The sequence below is a fragment of the Etheostoma cragini genome, chromosome 1, assembly GCF_013103735.1.
Source record: "Etheostoma cragini isolate CJK2018 chromosome 1, CSU_Ecrag_1.0, whole genome shotgun sequence".
Lineage (NCBI taxonomy): Eukaryota > Metazoa > Chordata > Actinopteri > Perciformes > Percidae > Etheostoma > Etheostoma cragini.
Window position 1 is genome coordinate 455881 of NC_048407.1, and position 24368 is coordinate 480248.

A 24368-nucleotide genomic window follows, 5' to 3' on the forward strand; every position below is an offset into this window, starting at 1 on the left:
GAACACACAAAAACTCAATGCTTTGGGTAACTCGTTGGATTTGATCCTGCCTTTCATATAAAATACTTGAAATAACTGAATGCTCATTAATGATTTACATAGTCCCACGAGGAACAGAGACAACACTGTGAGAAGTCATGTCAGGATAACAAGGAAGAGATGTGAAGAGTTCCACTCCAAAACGCCAAATATCCACACACAACAGAAAATCTAACTGTTGCCTGAGGTTTGTCATTCAGTCTCTAATAAATCTACAGAATTCACTCATTAAAAATGAACTCATTTCAAGCACTTAATTAGGAATAAGTCTTTACAAGTCATTTCATTTGGTTTTAGTTTTTTTTTTTTGCTGTTATGCTATTTACTGTTCATGTTTTTGCCACATTTTGGAACAAAACTCTTCATGTTTTCCAGTTCATTAAATACAAATGATCAAAAATAGGGAACGCGCAATACCACACAGTCCACTCGAGTGATTATAATTTCTGGTGTACCGGCTCTCTGGTCGTAGCAGAAGGGGTTTTTAACAAAGAAATAGACCTTATCATTGCTAAACAGGCAAAGGCCACGAGAGCGATGAAGACAAAAGTGAGAAAGGAGTCATGTATGGTTGATGGAAAAGAAATCAGAACAACCAAAAACAACCAAATGTTTTTCATTTTGCTGTTCTGAAATGAATGTGAGGGGAAAAAGCCATCGTGCTCCTTTACGGATTATGAAGTGTTGGGATCCTTATGTATGAGCCTAAAAATCGGAGTTAGATGACGAGACCGATGCCACTCGTGTGTCGTACAGTATCTACCGAGCGACCTCCAGCAGCCTAGGCGTCCGGTCTTTCTGCTAGGCTAAGCTACACGCCTACTGGAAGGCGTGTAGCTTACTGGCAGGAAAGCAAAGAAGTGTATTCCCCAAAATGTCTAACTATTTCTACAGATTTTCTTTTCGTATGCGAGGCACCTCACCTGCAGTTAACAAAGGATTCATACTTCCAGTTACAAAAATGTTTTCTTTAGAGTGGAAAAGCAGTTTCACACCAAAAACGCTTAACAATGACAGAGCAGTTTTTCAAAGCGTGTGTATGTGTTTGAGGGGTGTGGTGTAAGATATTACTTCTCAACGCATTATTCTTGCCATGAAAAGCAAATGAAGTTGAAAGTGAATATGAGGCTTCATCATGGTGTTGATGGCTGGGAGTCGTCCCCCATTCTCCAGAGTCTCTGTGATTCGGCGTCAGCTGACTTTTCAAACTGTATTCACTGCCATTCACCTTCATCACATGAGACAACCTACCATCACTGACACAGATATTTCCCAAGATAAATCTCCTGTAGATTAGGATGAAAACAAATATCATAGCTTTATACTTTTCCACCCAGATCACAGTCAGAAAAGGAACCAAAATAACACCGGAAAAAATAAGTTAACATAATTTTGACACATAAACTTTTACAATATGTACATTATTTTTTAAATTAAAATAGATTTGTCGGTTGTCTGATTGGGTAGGTCCTCTACAGCGTGCCCCGTTTAGTTTTTTTCCCCAACCCTCCAGTGTCATTTCACAGTGGAGTGGAAGAGTTCCCATTAAAAGCTCCATGCCAGCCAGTCAGAGTGCAGTAGGCTACCATCCCCGAGTCCCTGCCAGCGTGTTGTCTGCGACGTCGCCGGCCGGGCCGAGCCCTTAGCGACACACATGGTAGACCCTTCACACCCTGACAAAAAGAAATAAATATAAAATATATGTAATATTTCTATATATTCATTAAACCCAACCCAGGATAGATTTGAACTCTGATGTGTTCTCTCCATAATATAACTGTGGCCATTTTCCTTTTGCCAGTCCACTTTACGTCCCTCTTTGTATCCATGTCTGGGAATTTTTGCAGTTTTTTGAAAAAAAAAAGAAAAAAAAAAGAGTCTTCTTTAAACCTGTACATCTTATACGCAATTAAACAAAATGTAAAAGTGCGTGTTTTTTGAATACGTTTTATCCACTATATCCAAAAGTGTTGCAGGCACTTAAGTCCTTCCCAAACATTGTAGGTGTTTTTGACAGTGGAGTAGGTTGGTTTGGTTATTCCTGGATTGGTGTGGGTCGGTCTGTCTGTCTGTATGTCTCTGTTGTTCTCTGTGTCTGGTGAAGAACGGGCCACCCCGGGCCTCTGCTAGCCCAGGATGTCCAGGTAGACCGGCGTGGCTTTCCCCATGGCAAACAGGACCTTCTGAATGTCCTTAATGTTCAGTCGCTGCTGCGGTTCCCTCTGCCAGCAGCCCAGCATGATGTCATAAACCTCCTTGGGACAGATCCGTGGCCGCTCCAGAATCCGACCCTGGGTTATGCACTCAATAACCTGCAGAGGAGACAGGGCAGTGGAGTGAGACAGATGATTTCCCCTGACTGATTGCATTGGTTCGGTCATAATGAGAAACCAGTGACACTGAACCGACTGTCCTTTGAGGTTTGAACTAATGAAACTCAGATGAAAATATAACCTGTATGCATTCATTCTTAAAATTGTCCAATAATAAACGAGAAATAAGATTGTTTTTTGTACAAAATAACAACAATACTGAATATCCGTGGGGGTGGATGTTGGAGATGTTGCTTTAGGAGGGATTGATCATCTCTTTGTTAGACTTGTGCTCTAATTAGCCAGATGACTCATTGCTGTTGTGACAATTTGACTTCATTTTGTGTGTCAATTACAGGCCAAAAGAATGGATGGGGTCTGTTAGTGTGTAATGACTGCGGCTGCACTGAAGAACTGCACAGCATTTTGTATTTATTTCTTAAAGCATTGTCATCTCATATAATATATTTTCTTAGGCACTGAAACCAGCGCCAACACATTGTTCTTTTTACAAAAGATGTTCAGTTATAAAGGCGAAGAGTAATTACCGAAACAGCTGAAGAGGAAGAATGGAAACTCTCGCTAAGACATAGTAAGGTGTCATGCATCTGCACAACAACATAGTGTCAGAGCAAAGCATTGCATAATCTGAAGCCTTATCTTCTGGAAAAAATGCACAACAAACTTAAGCTGTGTTTAAATAAATATGATTTCACTGGTTTTTACTCAAGACTACCACACCAGTAACACCTGAAAGAATGCAAACTATTACAAGAACCAACTGGGAACACCCTGTTCTATCGTTCTTAGACACTCATTACAGCTTGCTCTACTGTGCCTAGAATCTTTAAAGAGATTGGGGGGGGGGGGGGGGGGGGGGGGGGGGGGGGATTGCAATAATTTGCCTGACTCACTCAGATCAAATGACTTGTTTCCTCTATGCTTGTTTACACTAACCCTTCCTGTTCGGGATTGGCGGACTCGCTAGTTTACCACAGAGGACTCTTGCAGCAGATTCAGCAGATGTGGTTTTAAGGTGTAGGATAGCCCTTATGTGTATGTGCTTCCTGATTTACTGTGTTCATTCTTCTGTTTTGTTCAATTCATTATCATCATTAAGATTCATATTATTATTTATGTATTTATGTTTAAACATCTCTCAACGTCCATGTTGTGGGCCTGAGGACCCCTTGAAAAAAAGATGGTGCATCTTAAGGGGTTTATCCTCTTACAATTTTTAAATAAAATCACTGCTTCTCTCTACTGTTACATTCTGTCTTTTTTACCAAAGGAAGAGAGGTCTGGCAGACAGACTGCCTTGAGACCTAGACTGGGGGGATATAGCATCCATTCCTGCAAAGATATGTGGATCCTCTTTGCATAAATTCCCAGATCTTAAACATTACAAACAACCTGTAGTAAAGGCTGCAGTGATCATGGCAACAGCCTCCTGCCAAACAGATGATGAAGAAACTGATCGTGGGAGTGAAATGAATGCAGTTGCAACCTATGGAAACGAATGGTGGTCATGGTTATATGTTGGATGCAGAAGAATTTCCCATGATTCACTGATTTAGCATTGCACATAATTTAATTGTTGGTCTCTTGATGGACAGTTAAATAAAGATCAACGAAGAGTAAAACAAACTTTAAGTTTTGAAGAAAATTTGGCTGGTGCAACAAAGCAGGTCTGCTTGGTTCTTTCGTGGAATAATTGTAAAGATTTACAAAAAAAAGGTTCTTTGGAGTGGAGTTTCTCAAAACCACTTCCTAACCAAGGCTAGTTTGCAGAAACGCCGTCGCTGTATCCAGAGCTCAGCTGGACTGTGATTGGTTTAAAGAAATGTTATTCTAGAATGTATGTGTGCTGTAGCCAGACATTCCTCCGCAGAGCTATGGAGATAGGTCTGGCAACGCGAGACTATGTAAAGCCTGACACAATGGATGTTTGTGTGATTTCTTTCTCCTGTGATCGCTAGTGCAAGGTAAAGACTATGTATGACCACTTTATTAAACAATATTTTGGCATTGGAAATGGAAATGGTTTAGTAAATAGAAGTTTACCGGGGCTTCATGAAAAGCGAATGACGCATGAAAAGGGGGACAGTGAATGTGTGAGTGTGTTTGTCACCATAGCTCTATGATCCCACCAGTGGTCCCAGATAAATGCAGCAAGACTCCAGTCCCACAACTTAACAAGCTACTCAGACGGACAGATAAGATGCTGCATAGAGAGCCAGGTAGGAGGGGCACTGCTGGTAGCTCAGGTATCTTAGCAAAAGGTTCACAAGTAATTTCCCCTTTTATTTCAGCTGAAGTAGCTTCACAGTTGTACATCATCATCTTCTCTCACAGCTTGGCAGAATTTTCTATATTCTGCATCAGCTTGTTCCAGCTCTTCATAGACGCTTTGTGTTCACATTAAGTGATATACAAACCCGTGTTTGGGTTTTTTTTAGCTGCAAGATTCCATCAAATGTCTTGTGCATCATTATTTACACATTCAGACTGACATATTTGGATCTCCTTTAGAATTTAAAAGAAAGTTCTGCGGGTTGGAAAAATGTTGGCCAGCATGGCAGTTTATAACGTCTTTTCTTCCCTGGATGACAGTATTGGAAAGCCTTGTGGAGAATGAGGCCTGTTGGAAACAAGTTCCCACAGTACACAGCTGATCACTCATAGCCATTTCTAATAGTTGATGTAATGTATCATTGCCTAACCTGTGCAAATCTAAATATCTGAAAAATAAGTACAATACACCAGTCTAAGACAAAATTGCAATAGATGAAACAGCTGATGGTGGAGTTTCACTTTTATGGCTATGACATAATATGGCGCTCATCTCATTTCATGGTTGTAAGGTTTGTAAGGCAATGTAGTTTAATCAGCTGAGTGTTTTATTTAGAGTGTCTCAAGAATCTTTCAGCTCGAGATGCACAGAAATATGGTTATACCTATTTGTGTCAAGCCCAAGAACATATCGATGTTTCAACTGGAATACTTTTAAGTGTAATGCATGCCAGGTTATTATTTTAGGTTAATTCATTTTCTCAATAGGTGCGTTTTACAGGAGTAATCCTAATTGAATTTTATTGATTCAAAGCAGAGCATTCCAATGAAAAAACAAACCAATCCTAAGTGTTATGTAATGCGGCATCTTGTCTAGTGGCATCAATTTATCACCTCGTTGGGCCAGCGCGAGACTCAAAAAGAGAAGATAAACACCACGAGGCAGTAGATTAAGATCCAGACTGGCAGTGTTCATTTAAGTCTGTTATTAGACAGCTCATGCTTTCCCTTCAGCTCTCGATGCTCTGTGACCAAACAACAAGCTACGCCATTCTATTGACTTTAAAAACAAATCACTTCATTTACTGTTTCTTTGGGATTTGAAATAAACACACTTACTTGAATGAAAAAAATAAAAAGCCTTTAACATTTTTCTGTTGGATAGCCTGGAGCTGTAATTTTCAATGTGAGCATGAAGGCCTGCAGTGCGTTCTTCGTTAATAAATTGGGTTTATCTAAGCATCAGGCGCGTTGTACCTCATTGTTGCCCAGCTGAAACCAAGGCTGCTTCCCATAGGTAAAGATCTCCCACAAGATGACTCCAAAGCTCCAGACGTCGCTTTCCGTGGAGAATTTCCTGTACATGATGCTCTCTGGGGGCATCCAGCGAATAGGTAGCATGGTATGTCCTCCAACCTGAGGAGAAGCGACAAAAAAAGAGGAGAGGACATCATTATTGCAAATGAAATGTAGCTAAAAAATAATTAGAAGATTCAGTCATCAACACAACTCCCGGTTGTCTGGGGATTAACTTTCCTTGCATGTCACTGATACGATGGGCTTAACATCTCATGAATGTCTGCTTTCCGGTTGGATGTTGACAATAACACAATACAGGAAAATGCCCACTTATCAACCACCTGCTCTGTATGTATCGAATTGCGGGATGCAAAATTCTTTAGGTTATGGTATTAGACATCCCCTTTCATTCTTAATGAAAAACAGCAATCTGCAATCCCTTGTCTGTAGAAGTACTGGCACTAAGCAGAGGATCAGAGTCTCAAAGCGCGGAATTGAATGTGTTCTAATAAGTGTCTTAAATAATTTGGCTTCAACCAAGGGGTTAAGAAAAGCACTGAATGCATGCTTACATGGATCCTCATAGTAGAGAAGTTCATGGGCTGCTAATGTAAATGCGATTGAACTCTACACAGGTAAACCTCCTGCACTCATAAGAAGGCTTGCATGTAGCAAAATGCCAGGCGAGATGGTAAACATGTGTTGTAAGCTCTCTGATGTCTTCAAACCAGCAACACGACACCCTTGCTGTAATTCTGGCTGGCTATTAATCGATTTAACCATCCTCCATTAATCATCCTTGCTCTCAGCTTCCATTAGCGGACATTGTTTTAAAATCTATTTCTCATTCATGTCTCTTCCAGTGTTTTAATGAGCTGGACAAGACCGATGTGTGAATGAGCGGCCAAATATCGCAAGTTTCAGCTCAAAACCCTGGGACAGTATTAATTACAGCGATGATTGTGGAGCTCAGGAGTCACTATTGGCAGATAATGTTATTAACATGACGCTTTCTCCAGAATGCCAAACTGCTGCTGTGATTACTTTCCGTTCTAAGAGAAGTGTTTAATAGTACAAAAAGTTGTCTCGGCATATGTTTCTTTTCTTCCTTTTTTGGTCAAAGTTAAGCTCAAAACCTATTTCCATTTACAGTGCAATAAATATGATGTTGCCTACTGACGTAGGACACATGTAGTATAACAAAGTCCTACAAAAAATAGAATATGTGGAATCTAAAAAAAGTACAACAAAGATTTAATGGAAATAATGAAATCTAGCATAAAGATGAAATACAATACAATGAAGAAAAACAAAACTTCAAATGAATTGATAGGTTTGAGTAAACACTTAATAAAGAGCCAAGTGAGTATATATACTATATATATATATATATACACCCACACACACACACACACTGTATATACTGTATATACAGTATATGTATTGCAATATTCCGTAGAACCTAATAAACACTCCTACCTGATTATGTAAACCCATTTAACGTGTCAAAGGGTAACACTGGGAATACACTGCAATGCCTACAGTAACTACTATAATGGATTATGATGTCCTATCGGTCCCTTCCTTGGTGATATTGGGGTTTTGCTGCCAATTAGTTGTTATCTGCTTTAGTTTTTGGCTTTTGCTGTTGTTATCGTGACATTTTTTTAAGATAACAAAAATATTGATATTAAGCCCCTTTGAGTTTTTCAATCTCTTAGTCAATGGAAGTACTCCTGCAGCGTGTCAGGTCACACATCCATCATCACAAACCACCCATCCATCCATCCATTCACGGATCCATCTATCCAACCAGCCATCCATGCGCCATCTATTCTTCCCAGCTCATTTTCTGTGCTTAAGGGCACTACTTTCAAATACCATCAGCTCTGAAATCATCATTAGGACAACCTCTTACTGTAGCTGCATTCACACGGCTCCTCTGCTCTACCTCTGGGTTACAACACAATCACATTCATTTAATCATAATAAGCTCTTCTCCCAACTCCATTTACCAGCTCCAACATCTGTGTGCCTTCAGCTGTGAGCATGGTGTTGCATTTTAAGTATTGAGAAGAGAAGAAGAAATCATCTCAAGTCTTACTAATTACCTCCTAGTTCCGTAGCGCGCTCATTGCACATTTCTTTTGACAGTCCAACACAATCTCTGCGTGTCGGCTTGACGTGGCAGATGAATATTCTGGGTGTTTTTTAAAGAAACATGAGATTTGTCATTCTGCCAAAACGCTGCTACTTCCTGGGCATTTATATGGAATGTCCTCTAGTTTGTTTGTACACTTCATCAAATTTAGTTGCTGAGTGCGAGGCCTCTGTTTGTTTGCCTTTACTCGTCCTTCATCTATAACCTTCTCCGAGTCCTGGATTGGGTCGCACCAGTTATTTGTACATTATTACTATGCCGCCGTTGCTTGGTTCTGTGTGAAAAAACAAAGCTGGCATAGCAGGCCGGCACAGCGATGCTGTTGTGGAGTTTCTGCGTGAAAGTGACTGTAGCGCCACTTTAAGAGCGGCGGCTGCCATTAACTCCTAAGAGACCCTAGAGTCCATCATTGCCACCTAAAGTAAAGTAAAGTCAAGTTGAAGTACTCTTCAAACAAACAGCTTTGAATAACTGTTGTTTAACTCAGAGAGCCCAAGACAGTGCTCTGAAGAAGTGCACCAGTAATGGTTAATATGTCTTGGTATAACTTCAAGGTTCTTTATCCTCTTAATATCTTCACTATGGCTCTAGGTATTGCGTGCCATACTGGTCCCCTGGACGTCCTCAGTGTTGCGTTTTACTGCACAGTCACATCACAAGGACGCATGCCTTGCTTACATGTAACACAAATCGATATTTGTACACATAGCCTGGAGGTCAACAAGACCATTAGAGACAGTTTTCTACAAAAACATCTATATGCTGACTGTGAATCAAAAGCACACTCCATTAACCTCCAGAATGTCCAACTTATGTCTTAGAAGTGTTTCAGCAAAACAAACCGAGTGCGTCATTTCCCTTCCCTTCCTCATTTAATGCTGTAGTCAGTCTTTAACTCTTTCTTCTCTTTGAACAAGTGATTAGATGAAAGTGAAACTGACTTCAAAAATAGTCTTGAAACATTTATCAAAATAATTGGACTTTGGATTTTGAATTCCTATATGGTTATGGCAGCGACACTTTGTCATGTTGAATCAATTTACTTGTTTCAAAAACTTATTTTCTCACATTCATCTTAAAGTCCAGAGAGGGTTTGCTTAGCAAACGCTTATTTTTCAGCTCCATCCTGCTTCACATTAATACATTTACACAGATTCACACCTCAGAGCGGCCCAGTCACCAGCTGAGCAGGGCACCGGGAGTTGAGTGCCCTGCTCAGCTGCATCTCAGTATATCTCAAGGTTGTAATCTGAAATAAGAACATTTTAGTGTTCTTTTCCCTGGATCTTCCAATTCCATTTCCCTGGATCCTCCAGTCCCATTTCCCTGGATCCTAAGGTTCCCTTTCTCTACATCTTGAACACACACAGTATTTAGTGCATTTATGTGGTGGGTTTGCAGTAGTTTTCCCTCTCATTCAACCTTAAACTCATTTGCGGGGTTTCTGTTGCAAGCTAATGGCCAAATGAGCAATGACCTATACTCCACCTGGTCTCATTAGACATGACATATGTTATCATTGTACTTAACATTAAGCCAACATCCATACCGAGACCAGTCGGCCCCATTGTTTAAAAGCTTTGTGCCGAGCCTAGCTGGGTGGGCTGAAAGTGAGGTGAAGGAGTTGGCGAGGGGCTGTATACCAATCTGTCCCCCTGTGGAGCTTTAGAAAGATTAAACAAAATTAATTAAGTTCCTGTTAGTCTAAATGACTTATCTGAGGTCCACCCAGCCCACTGCACGCACGGCTAAAGCTCATCAGATGCATACTAATGATTCAGCCACTGCCGCTGTGGCGAGGGGCATTAAAACTGGCTGACTCTTTGCTTCCCAAATGATTGCAAGCTATCACCTTGGGTTTTTGTCACAAGGCCATGGCAATTAGCTTGGAACATGGGGGGAAAAGGAAAAAAAGGCTGAACACATAATAAAAATAAAATAATTGCCCCAGTAATTATCCTCATCTTTCTCACTCAATGTCACATGGAGAAGCTGGCAGTGCTCTGCGGGGAGTGGGGAATGAGTCTGGGGCTTTTTCTTGTTGCTGTGTAAACTGGATTAGTGCTCTGCCTGTCCCACCGTAGCAGGGGAGTGATTGGATTAACGGCATGGAGAGCACAGCAGCATGGCAGGGGGATAGATTACTGGCCCACTTGGGCTCTTCGATGGGCGCTCTGTGGCCTGCAGAGAGCCCTGGGAGGCCCCAGACATCTTTAAGGGCCCGATAACCATCTAGACACACTTTCTCTCCCTGCTCTAACCACGTTGCTATCTAGGCTCTCCCAGCTCAAACAGCAGTGAACACAAGTTCCATTTTTAGAGGCTATGATGTCCATTAGGTTTCTACCTGCTGCATAGCGGCTGCATGCAAGTGGAGATAAAGTGGTATCTACTCTGTCCTCAGCATGCCAGTGGGTAGTGAAAGTTTCTGAAGATTTTCAAAACACACACACGCACACACACGCACACACACGCACACACACGCACACACACGCACACACACGCACACACACGCACACACACACACACACACACACACACACACATTTACATTTTTAGTATTTGGCTCTCCAGACCAACAGCCTGCAATTCAATGTGGATGAGCTCCTTAGCGTTACTGACTTTGTAACTGTACTCTGAATTTGAAACAATTAGCATTAAAGCCTTGTGATGCCGGTACATTAGAAGAGAATGCATGGGAGGGCTTTCTACATGGGTTCAATTTGGTGATGAAAGAAGAACAAGACTAAGAGTCTACAGACATGCTGGCAGCTCTGTGAGGCTTAATTTAGGCACAGCAATGCTTGCGCTAAATGCTAACTTCAGTGTTCAAATTGTTACACTTTGGTTCTTGTATGGATAACAACAAGTGTTCATTGGTGAGATTTTGGGGGTGCTGGTAAGCAGACTGGGTTACCTTTGAACAGAGCCAGGCTAGTTGTTTTGACCTGCTTCTGCTTAATGCTAAGGTAAGGCAACCAGCTGCTGGCAGTAGCTTTATATTTACTCTACACACAACATCTAAGTTTGCCTGAGCGACTAAGCATATTTACCAAAATGTTGAACTTGCTCTAAAGAACTGTATTTGTTGAGCTCTCTAAAGGCAGACTTCCTCTGAGGTCAACAGTAGCGCCTTCTTCATATCTTAGATTTATTACTCAATAAGAGAGTGATCATGTCGGGAGGCAGGAATGCTAGTCTAAGAAAAAAAGAAAGGCCTAAGGACAGAGGCAAAAAGACTTTTTTCATCCCTTCATGCAGCAGTAATACATATGGCCTGTGTACTCATTAGAACCAAACTGCACACAGTTTTGAGGAGCTTGTGCTTGTTAAATAATGCAGCAGAGGAATGGCTGTTTGATCCGTGAAACATAAGAAACCCGGGGAGCAGTTTTCTTTAAAGCAAAGCAGTACAGGTAAGTGGAGGCTTCCTAGCACAAAAAACACAGAGGCCTTGAAATGGAGTGATTAAATTATAACATTGTTTCTGTGTTTGAGTGTCATTAGTCTGATCCAAAAATGCAGATTCTGGATTTAAAACTATATTTATTTCTGAGCCAAATGATCTATTACCTTACTAAGGTTAGCTGGACACAGGCCTTTTCTCAAAACCACCGTCCTTTACATTCAGACAATCATCACTCATGGAAATAAGAACTATGAACAAACTCCTGCCATTGTTAAATGGAGGCATGCAGGATGTAATCAAACCTTTCACAAAAGTCTAAAGACTTTTTAATATTCTCAAGCCAAAAAGTAGAAACTGGAAGCCTCTACATATTATCCTCTGACAATTAACTATAAGTCGTAATATGGCTTTAATGAGCTGTTTTGAAGGTTTTATCTCCCCCTCTGGAACATTTTCAGAAAGCAAAACTGAAAAAAAAACTTTTGTTGTGCTTTTTGTGTCACCAAAAATTGTATTTAACGCAAATTACAAATATGCAATTACTGTACAAAATCACTGATTAGCTTTATTGGACAGCTGATTGTACATAACCAATAACTATTGTACTACTGGCTATTATAAGAAAAACGACAGACTGCGCTGTAGAGATGCACCAAGCAATCTTCTTGGCTGATTTAGATTTTTTTTAGACTTTATTATTAGACCATATTTGACATCATACATAAAAATTTGTGTAACTTTTCTTTAATAATTTCATATTAGAACATTGAGTATTAAATAACTTTTAAATTTTATCCAAAACTGCAGCAGTTTACAAGACTTTCTGTCACTGAAAGTGCTACCTAAAAGTGAATTGTGATATCCCTCTTTGCCTGAATCAGTAGCTAAATTGGCCACTGGTTGCTTTTTAGAAATAAAGTTGCTGATAGGGTCTGAGAGGTCTAAGACAAAGTCTGGCTGAGATTGGTCACCAGTCACCGGTCACGGCCAATCAATCAACGCATCACTATAAATTAGCTGTCGAGGGCAATGTTTACTGCAAGGCATAATGTACTAGTAACTCTGCTCTGTATCAAAGAAGACATATAACAGAAAGAAATTACACTACAAGAAATGAACAAATATATTAATGACATTTATGAAGACATGGGCTCCTCCATCTAGATGCCTGAAAACATTTTGGTAAAAAAACAAACAGAAAAAAACAATATTTTACTCTTCCTACTTTAATGTTAGGCATCTTTAGAGCATTCACTGTCATTTATGCCTTCCTAAACATGCATAATTCAGTGCTTTACTCTCTGAACTCAGGAAAACATTACCTGATATATATCGTGAGGCTGCGGTATAAAACACCTACATAGCAGGTGCCGGGGCGGCCTGCGGCCTGTGCAGGTTCCACAGTTGTCGCTTTTGAAACAACACAAAAGCGCATTCAGAGCAGGCAGAGCAGGAGGATATGACAGATGGGTATGATTTAGGACAATATTCATCTCTTTCTTTAGGTTGTTCCCTCCTGCTGCAAAGTGTCTCGGGAGTCCCAGAGGGCAACAAGCGCCAATACAACTAGTCAGCAACGGGAGGACTGTATACTTGGCAGGGAGCTGCTATTTATTATCACTCAACACAGGGAACGTGTCCAATACAGTTAGGAGCGCTTATCTCTGGGCTCTGTCAGCATCCCTCTGTGTAGGCAGACAGTGATGCTATCACAACGCACCAAACAGCAGCTTCGCACAAGGCCACACACACACATACACACATACACACACACACACACACACACACACACACTTCTCTGGTTTCTGACTAATCCACCTTACATATTTGCAAGAACTATTCCTCACTGCAGTGTGTGTTGATTCACTAAATTATTCAATAAAATATTCAAACATCTAAACCTTCCTCACTACGCGTACCACTGAGTTTGATAGCAGGAACCACTGCAAATTCTTCACTAAGTCTCTTGCTGCATGTTCCCCTTTTATCATACTGCAGTCCTTTTCACTGCTAACTCCATTGTTAGCCAGAGCAGAGAACGTGTAGATACATGTGGAGTGACCAGCTGCTTCTTTTCACCCGTCAGTTTCATGTGTTTGGAGGTCCTGCCCGCACCGCACAGACACCCTGAGCCACCAGCACGAGTCTTTAGTGTAGTGTCAAGGACTTATGAATATGACTGAGTCGGGCACTGCAGCACCCCACAACACCCTGACACTCCCGTATTAATAAACTGTATCTTTCACTCACAGTCACTTCCATGATCTAAGAGTAAAGACATATGAAAAGGAATAGCGTACAAAACCCAACTAACACAGCTCCTTCTTTCCCTGTTAGTTCCTCTATCCGTAGAAAGCTCATGCGGCTACTCTTTGTCTGTCTTTAGACTGAACAGTTGACTCACAGCACTTACAGTATACCAGGCTTAGAATTGTTCCGGCAAAAACACTCTGCTAAACAAATTAATCTTTAAACAGAGCAGTGAGTGCCTGCTAAATGAGCTGTGACTCGGTCTTTACAGACAATTAGATGAGATGTTCTTTTTGCCAAAACAAGGAAACACACAGTTTTGTCCTGGGGGGCCCCGTACAACCACAGATGATATCATTTGGTGAGCTCAGCAAAATTAAATACATGACAACAAATTGACCAGGCCTGCTAATATACGTGTTATTTGGCTATTCTCACTATTTTATTTACAAATGTAAACAATTTTTACTGATGTGACAAACAAACAATTGTGTATATTGCTATAGCAAACATTTTTTAATGAAAAGGACTTAATTAGATTTAATTAGACACCAATGTAATGAGGGAGAGAAATGCAAATATATCCTAAGCAACTCCAGCTCAAATATAAGTCTCGTAGACTAACTTTCTCATGGCAGAAGTTAAACGTTTCATAGAGGGCTTTGTTTGTGTGTGGCTACTACAGTGAGCCCAAAAATGAATTCAAAAGCCTTCGTGGAATTATAATTATTCATACAAGACACACAGAAAATCCCTGCATGCATACTCCTATTATTGGAACAGGGAGACTTGATGCTGCACAAACCTACATGCACGTGGAATAGCATAAGATCATAGAAGTAACCACAGTTAGCAGAAAACTGGCCTACATGAAACCGCCAGTGTCTAAATATTCAATTATCTTCCTCCACAAAGAGATTATTATGAGTGTTCAACACTGTGAGTATTCAAATGGCCTAAATGCTAAACCCAAAATAAGGACTATTACATTTCAGGAGTGGGGCTGGAAAATACCTATACACCAGAGCACACGGGAAGTCTTTGATATTCTGTAATTTAAATTGTTTCACATAAGCACAAAATTCAAATCAGTTAAGACACTAGTCTTGGATTAAGACAATGTTGGAATTTATGTATGTTTGAGTTGTTGTTGTTAACTTCTATGTTATTTTGGTCTTAAAAGCCTCCCTCCCACTGCTCTGCTGGGATCAGAGATCTGTAACAGAAATATTAGTGACCATTTTTAATAAAAATAATAATAATAATAGAACCAAAACACACACACACACACACACCCCCACACACACACACACACGCACACACAAACACAGCCTGCACTGAACAATACAAACACACACACACACACACACACACAAACACAACATTTTGCCATAATTCTTTAACAACCCAAACAAAATATTCAGATTTTAATAACATACACACCACATAGTGTATATGGTGTGCATGGAGGAGCAATGTACTAAACACATCTCGCCCAAATTTCCTTACAAATCATTTTATGTGTGCAGAACTGCTCACCCAGCAGGCATGTACTTCATAACTGCTGGCGTTGCCCCCAGCATGGTCCGAACTGGCCCAGCTGCCACGCTGGGAAAACAAAATCAGACGCACCTAAAGTCATTTAACAAGACCAGGCTGTTCAAGGGATCCAGATATGTAGCAGCCATCACGCCATAATATCCACTTATTTATTCAGCAAAATGCTAAAATCTTCAGCCCAGCAGCTGCCGCGTGGTCTGCGGTGTTCAGAGTTGCTAATCGTGTTAAATAGCAGAGAGGACATGAATGGGAGGCTACATGAACCAGCCTCTAAGCATCAGGCTGGAGGCTCAGCAGGCTCATCTCCTCCCACACAGCTTGGTCCTCACAGGACTGGCTGAGGCTGCACTGGGGAGGGACAGCGGTAACGCTCCATAGCAAAGGAAACTAAATATACAACAAAAAACAACCAAAACAAGAGCAGCAGTCTTCCCCCCCTATGAAATCTATGGGTAGCTGGCAGGCCCAAAGGATTTATCTAGGGTTGTTTTGGACTCACAAAATAATGTGAACATCATCAACTAAAAATGTCTTTGTTATGGTTTGGGTATGCTCGTATGCCTTACTGCATGTGCCTTGTGTTCAAATGTAGAGGAAGGGGTCTAATAGGGATGTAACGACACCCGGGACTTTGGTAACAATTTGGGACCAAATTTCTGAAAACGTGATGGTACTACAAATGCTACAGTACTGTACGTACTGGGGGACACTCCCGACCCTGACGATGCCTAAGTGTTCTAGTCTGCCAATGAAAAGGACGACCAACACACAGGAAAACAGAGCGCCTTATCTCTGGTGCCGTGCAGGACGGCCTGACAGCAGTTTCTCCCTGCTGTTGTCTGTCACAACGTTAGCTGCGATAGCTGACATTAGCTAACTTTAGCGCTTGTTTTAGCCAACCTCTATAACGTTAGTAAAATTAACTTTATCCATTTAAATAAATAAATAATACTTTTTTTACATCGTGCTATCGACTTTGCTATGGAGTATCTTGGGTGTTATCAGTACCAACTATTGTACTGCTGCCATTTGTTTTCCATTTGAACATAGTTGTTATGGAAAACATTTTTTAAGTGTGGGCAAAGTGAACATGTCTTTCATCTTTATCACTTTTGAGGGCCTGACCTCCGAAACCTCTCTAGCCCCCCAGTATCTTGATGGCAAATTGAATGGCATGAATAAGAATGGTGGTGAAGTCTTACCCTGTAGTAGTCACTGCTGTAGATGTCCCTGGACATGCCAAAGTCTCCAATCTTAACCAACAGGCCATTGCCCACCAGGCAATTACGGGTTGCAAGATCTCTGTGGACAAAGTGCTGGGAGCCCAGGTAGACCATGCCCGAGGCAATCTGACTGGCGATGTGCAGCATCTGGGAAAGGCCCAGCTCTCCGTTAGACTGCAGCGGCTGGCCATCTACCAGGATCATGGCGTCTGGGCCGTGGGCTCTGGGTTACAAAAAAACAAACACATACATTGATTTGATTTGAAGAACTAATATTTACAAGGAAGTCCTTCTTTTCTGGTTTTGAAAGTGAGAATATAAGCCAATGTGGCCAGAAGTGGACATCGCAGGCAAACTAAATGTTCTGAAACAGTCCCACGAGCAGAGAAGAGCCCTTACATCACTGAACTGACTCAGGACTGTCAGCCATGAAGCAATATCTATCTAGGGTGGGTTAACATTATTCCCCATACGCCTCTGGTTATAGACCAAATACGTGGGCATCAGCCTGTGCTGACTTAAGGTTTGTTTTATTGCTTAGGAATTAAACATTTAATATCTCAGGGAATATTAATTTAATATAGTTGTGTCATTATTCCTTTTAAAGTTACATAATTTCACTGTAACAACTGGATGTGGGAACCTTTAGAGCCTTTCAGCATGACATCACTGCCCCTTTAAGAAGTAACCCAAAGCTCCTTAGAGTCCTAATAAACCTTTATCCTGGCAGTGCTGGTTCTTCTTTGTATTTTATGAGAATAATCAAACATAACTAAGACTGACTGCAAGAAATATTAACACCCCAACTATACCCTGTAAGTACCCAGCAGCTTTATTTGCAATGATAAACTGTAAAGTTTCAGTTTAAATAATTTGTTGGTGTTTTGGAGCAGTTTTTGCCACAATTTTGTATATCCCAGCCTGTCAAATATTTGAACCAAAGCTAAGGAATTTTATCAAGGTACTCTTAGTTGTACATTTATCGAAAAAAGCCACTTAGCATTTCATTTCCTGTGAGAAGGTCCTTCTCGTCACTGTGACTACAGATGGAACTTCTCCCAATCTCTCTCTCAGACGTTCTTCCTTTAACCATCTCTCAATTTTAGTGCAATTCAATGTTCTTGGCTTTAAGTGGGTGTGGAATAATTCAGCCCTACTGTATAGGGATTAGTAGTACTCGTCCTTAGTGTGCCTTTCTACTTCTCTTTTAGTCCAGTGAAATCTACTATTGGCTGAATGAGTGCAGGTCGCCCTCGTCCTTTATCGGAAGTTTGAGCTGGATCCGCACATCAGATACTCTTTTCATTCCTACCGATTCACCACACATCTCATTTGTTAAATGTGACCAACAGGACAAATAGACCAGAAATCAGCCGCGTCTTGCACCTTGCATGAAAGAATTTCATCATTCGCGACATTGCCTTTCATTTCAGGAATGACTTCCCAACAGAAAGTCTTCACGCGCTCTTGAATCACACACACACTCAATCGTAACATGCTATCTTTTCAACTATTGCACAAACTTCAAAAACAAGATAGACCCCCCCCCCCCCCCCACACACACACACACACACACACACACACACACACACACACAAAGCAGCTGTCAGTTCACTTGAAACAACACACTTCTGTCCCACACACTTCTATTCGCACTGACATCAACTCCAGTGAAGCTTTCCATTACCAAAGGGCTCGCTGTTCGGCATCATGTCGCTTCTGTTGAAACGTATTAGAGGTCACTTCCCTCGGTACGGTCTGACATTACAGAACAAAAGCTCTAAATATTGTATCGTATCAAGTTTCACACTTACTGTTAATAAAATTGGTAGACAATTCTTTGTTAAAGTAAAACCAGTACCATGAGTCAATATGTCCCACATACACACACAGACATGCACACACACACACAGCACTTTGACTTTGACCCGCTATAGTTTGCTACCGTCTGTTCATATGATGCATTTCTAATTTCCTCCAGCAGCATACCCTGATACACTATGGTTAAACTGACCTTCAGTGAAGAACTGACCTGAGAAATTTGTTGAGGTCGCCATGCTTCATGTATTCGAACACCATGATAAGAGGGTCTCCGTCTACACACACTCCGTAGAATTTAACGATGTGGTCGTGCTGCAGATTGGTCAGCAGCTCTGCCTCCCTCTGGAAGTCCTTTCTTGCCGACAGGTTGGGATCTTTCAGTGTCTGAAAGGGAAATTACAAAAGTAATCTTCACTCATGGAAATGGATGGTTGAGCCAGTCAAAGCTAACCCCTCCCGTCGGAGTCCAAGTTTGGACAAATCAACTAATGCATCCATTGTAGCCCTTAGCTCCTTACAGTCCATTGTGTCAGTTATGTGTCTAATGATAAGTGATAAATTCCAGTGATTTACGATGGAAGCCAGGTATGAAACTATACTGTAACTCAAGATAAATGTTATCATTATAATTATACTGGTAGATAAACTGCTTTTTCATTCATTGAAGCAAAACATATGAGGACAACTTTCTTAACATGAAATTGAAAATGTTTAACTACAAATTGATACATTTTAATCATGGTGAGGTTTAAGACCAAAACCTTGTCTCCTGTGGAGGAGGCATATAATAAACCCTGTCCTTGGCTCAGCCTAGACGTCCGGCCCTTCCAGGACACACCTTCTTTTTCCACATCCTGTGTCTGGCCCCAAAAAGTGTGCAACATTGTACGTTTTACCCTGTGCTCTTCATCTTTTGCCGTTCTCTATAATTCAATTAGTTAACAGTGTCTGTAGTTCATCAGTCCTTCACTTTGGTCCACACTGAATAATCACATGTTTTGGCTGGATTGTCACACAATTATGCACAGCCATTCATGGTCTGCAGTGGATAATTCCCACAGACTTGATCACCTCTATTTTCCTCTATCACCACAGTGGGGATGGCAGTTTTGTTTTTGAGAGAGATGCCTCATCAACTGCTAATTGATTTAGCATGAAATTTGGCACAGATATCCAAGGTCCCCTGTAAGTCCTAACAATTTTATGGCTGCACACTTCTCATGCTGTTGTCCTCATTGTCATTCATTATTTCCTGATGATGGACATATAGTCCGGCATTAACCTTTCCATAGTTTTCTACAAGATATTTAGATAAAGATGAGAGGCCCTATGTGAGGGCTTAACACCACAATATACAAGATTCGATATACATATGTCATACAGGATCTTTCTTTATACCCAATCATCTGTTCCCTTTTATTACTGCTCCCAGCTCATGTTGTCAATGCAATGTTTGCCCCCCTCCTCCTTTAGGCCTACCAGCACAAGCTGGACTTCATGGCAATAGATAAGATCTCAGGGGGGAAACAGTTAATGATAGTCAATGATAAAAACAAGATTGGGAGGAAAACAATGTTCAGCAAGGGATCTTAAGTGATGTATATGTTATTCAGTAATACAGTGTACAGTAGGTGGTTAAGCATGATATCCACCTAATAGATAGTGGGTATGCATACTATCCACCTAACAAACCTCTACATAGTTTTTAGACAGCTGGCTGAAACAACTGTACAAAACAAATTGATCTGATTTGTTCATGGATCGAGCAGGGAGTGCCTTGAACTTATTTGAAGTGGAGTATGCATCATATCTTGATAAAATGTCAATCGAAGGTGCCAGTATCAGATAAAAGGGGGAAAAAAATCTAATAACAGCAATAACATGCTATTACCGCCTCTGTTGGAGTAAAAAGACTCTGGACACATCATTCGTAACAAGGAACCAAAGCAAGTTGCCTCTCTGGATCTCCTTGGCCTGGAGTCCTGCTTTCTCAGCGTGCAGCTGACGTTATTACACATGGAAAGACCTTGAGATGGAAATCCATTTACTCATATGTGCTGTTCCTACAGGGCTGGAGGTGGTTGAAATGTATAGAAGAGTAGGTAAAATGGCCATAAGGTTCTATTACCAAATCAAACCGCACTCTTAAGGAAATGTTTTGTGTCTGGGCATCCCTCCAAGACAATACCTTCAAGTGCTTGCCTACAATAAATTGAGGCAAAGCGCTGCAAGAAATTTTCCCTTTGTTGACCTTTAAGTGTGTTCAGAGAGCCTCTTTCTGCTTTATCGCATACAGGAACATGTCCAGAAGAAAATGCATATTGTATTGTGTTTAAAAAATAAAGAGGTCATCGTAAAGGAGGCTTATTCTAAATTATTTCTGTAATTCTAATAAAAGGAAGTGACAGCCAGACTCTCCCTCTTCTTCGTCTTAATTCCTCCACTACCGTCTGTAATGTGATCGCCTCTTTTACTATTTCCCACAAAACACTCACTGTCAAGGTTAGGGCGGTTTTCTGACAGATTTTTCTTTAACTGGGTTTGCTGAGTCTGCAGCCTCATACTCAGTGTCACCCTGCTTCGCAATCATAGAGTTCTGAATATTCCCACTGGGAGCTGGCAAGCACTTTGAAAGCATTGAGAGCCACCACGCATGTGCAATGCTTTAAGCTCTTTAAAACAAAGAGAGTATATTCAATAGAGTATTAACTTAGCTTGACAGTTTTACTCATCTCTTGACCGATCGATAAACAGGTTTTGAATGGGTACCAAGACGGGTAAAGACTGGGGAGTCCAACCCCTGGTAGGAGAACCCTTAACCAAACCAAGAAATTATTTAATTTAGTCTACATTAAGTCTCAAGTTAAAGATTCCAAATGTCCCTACTAACAATATTCATTCTTGATTTTCATATTAGTAAATGTCCGTAATGCCAACCTCGATCAGTGACAACTATGGTGTAACGTGGTAGAGATTCAACCTACTGCCCACCATGTTAATGGAAGCTTAGAGAGAACAGTGGTAGGGATTTTCTGAGATCACTTGCTGAACATGTTTCCCCCCAAAAAACTGTCATTTTGAGTAATAGTTTGACATTTTGGGAAACTATGCTTAATCACATTCTTGCTGGGAGTTAGAAGAGAAGATTGATTCAACTCTCATTTGTGTCCATTAACTCTACAGAAACAATCAGGAGACAGTGTGCTTAGCCTAGCACATGTGCCACGCGCCAGTCTCCTATGTAACACTATAGTTCACTCCATTGGGATTTTGGACACCTACTAAATCTCATAGTTTTGTAGAGTTGCAGAGTTGCTTGTGCCAAAACGCTTGCTAGCTAGTAGTCTTGCATTGCCAGACCTTCCTCCGCAGGTCTGGCTAGTCCACTCGACATTCTTGGATAATAGAAAAACCTTCTCTAGTTTATTGGCCTTTCTTTAAACCAATCACAATTGTCTTGGGCGGCGCTAGACGCAGCAATGGTGCCTCTGCTAAATGGCCTCAGGAATGAACTTGTTTTGGTGGAAGGTGTGATTGTAGGGAGGCCAGCTCTGGAATTAAAATGGCTGTCGAGTGAGTGATGACACTTCTACTCCAAAAAAATGATGAACATAGTTTGATGGTCAATTACGGCTCGGAGGGTTTAGGATGCCAACATAAAGAAAGTGGAGGGTGAGGGACATCCGGCCGATTTAAAGGCAGCTTAAAGGTAAGTTAGATCGGACTAGAGGATGGTGTCAGAGGGCGCACTAGACTGATGATGCCCACTGCAGGGCCTAGTGATAGGTCAAAGCATGATTCAACATGCCTACTGGGCTTGTGGAGGAAGGCTCACCTAACTTTTGACACATTTTACTGGGCAACAATAACAATCTGCACGTGTACTTCTCAAATCTATTAATAGAGACACACTGCATTGCATTGTGGTGTTGCTAGCAGTAAGAAGTGTACATGAACACTACTTATTTTGTTCCCTTGTGGAATTTTTGAAAGCACTATGTTGTGGATGAGGAGGAAAGATGTTTCCAGTCGTGGCTTCATCATGTTTTCATACGCTTATGAGTGGTGATCTACTTGGTTTTTCTCATTTAACTCTCATAAGAAAGTGAATTGAGAAAGGGTACTACCTAAAATTTCAAACAATTGTCTTTTGTGCTGTTTCCCAACGCATGCACGCATGCATGCACGCACACACACACGCACACACACACAGAACATACCTTGACAGCTACCAGCATCTTGTCCTTGGTGGGGCTGAGGTTGTAGCACTCTGCCAGAAAGACTTTTCCGAATGCTCCTTCCCCCAACTCCCTCTTCAGGATGATGTCTCTTCGCTTTATATGCTGGACAACTAAACCACAGAAGGACAGGGAGGTATTACGTTTATTATATTTATACGTATATACATTTTAATAGGAGTGTTAAACATGCTAGATATTAGAACATATCTTAAGAGGGATAATTTCCCTCCACATGAATATGATCATCTGTAAAGCAGGAGAATGAACAAATGCTAAACAGAAAAAAGAGAGGCAAAAGGAGACAGAGAGATTATGAAGCAGTGAAAGAAAAGAGAAGCAGAGAGAGAGAGAGAGAGAGAGAGAGAGAGAGAGAGAGAGAGAGAGAGAGAGAGAGAGAGAGAGAGAGAGAGAGAGAGAGAGAGAAAGAGTACTGGCATATGTGCTGCACTGTGGGTACTTTGTACTATAATACATTCTAGTCAAGATCTCAAGTTAAGACGTAGTACTGAATATATCATGCTATATAACAAGAAAGGGAGTACAAAATGATGCACAAGGCATCTTAGTTTCCTTTTGATGTAATCTTGAATCAATGTTATAACATCTTGAATATGTCTCTCAATAAAAGTGTGATACAGTGAAGCAGTTACCGAATATGTGACATTGTCAAACTGCACAAAAAAAATGTTTATTTGACTTTGAAGCTACTTAAAAGAGAAAACTGGAAAAAATTAGGATTCAAGTATTTTTAAATCTCCAAAGGGAAAACAAACTGCGAGATGACACTGGCCTGCAGAGCTGCAAATCACTTATCTCGATTCCTCCCCCCCCCCCACACTTTTCTAATGAGAACAGAATTGTAAAATGTCTACTTCGGAAAAATCTCTGATTTAAGAAAACAGCTGAGCATTGTGAAAAAAAGTCCCTCTGTCTCGCTCCATACTTATATGTACTTTCATACTCTATTTAGTGCTTGCAAACGATTAAAATGTGTAAATGCGATTATTCACATTAATGTTATAGTTAACTCACAATTAATCGCACATTTTTTTCTATTCTATATGTTCCTTGATTTCTTTTTGTCCCAGTCATTTTCATGAAAAAGTGGATCGGCTCGCTTTGTCAAATGTTTTTTTATTGAAAGAATTCAATTTGAAATAAACATTCTCACTTGGAGCAAATAATCTCTCCGGACGGCTGCGATGATAGCTCAGATCACTCAGATCCCTTTGGTCTGGTCACTGGAACATTTGGTAACTTTTAAAAAGGAAACTTTCCATCCAGAATCTAATCGGCCAGCCCAAACAGCGTGTGTGCGGCGCGCCTGTTGTTTTGTTTCTGGTCGAGCTAGATCGGGTGGGGGTTGTAGTTTTTCTAACGTTACTAGTTGTTGCAACAGCATGTGGAAAAACTACAAAGTTTGCTAGGCCAAAAATAACGTTAATCTCACCATAAAAAAATGGACGCCGTCAAAATGGGTCCGCGTTAATGCCGTTAATAACACATTTAACTGACAGCACTCATTCTATTATTTCCTAATAACTCACTCTAATAGGAGTCACAAGACAGGCAAGTCTATTTATTTAAGACGTTGTGACCTTCAATCTTTAGATTTATTAACTGCAGTCTTTGTGATCCCAGAACTGAAGCGTTAAAAATAATAAATACTAAAATAAAATTTAAAAAAAGTGAGAGCCATCAGAGGACCACACAACTCACATGGAGTTAAAAGCCAAAGAATAAAAATGTGTCTTAAGACGA

The 24368-nt window shown here is 40.8% G+C and overlaps 1 protein-coding gene across 6 annotated transcripts in view; it reads right to left on the reverse strand.

The window, feature by feature from the left end:
* Positions 1-1541: 1541 nt before the first annotated feature.
* Positions 1542-24368, reverse strand: part of ntrk3b (neurotrophic tyrosine kinase, receptor, type 3b) — a 166515-nt gene continuing 143688 nt past the window's right edge. For 3 of the 6 annotated variants that reach the window (XM_034873500.1, XM_034873493.1, XM_034873521.1), the window contains 6 exons: positions 22587-22717; positions 18578-18750; positions 16525-16768; positions 15302-15370; positions 5901-6059; positions 2103-2351 (listed from right to left, as the gene is read on the reverse strand). In XM_034873500.1, the coding sequence (XP_034729391.1) occupies positions 2166-2351; positions 5901-6059; positions 15302-15370; positions 16525-16768; positions 18578-18750; positions 22587-22717 (962 nt within the window). In that variant the 3' untranslated portion in view covers positions 2103-2165. Of the gene's footprint in view, positions 2352-5900; positions 6060-15301; positions 15371-16524; positions 16769-18577; positions 18751-22586; positions 22718-24368 lie in introns of all 6 variants that reach the window. The other 3 variants (XM_034873512.1, XM_034873507.1, XM_034873485.1) reach the window with 2 other exon arrangements.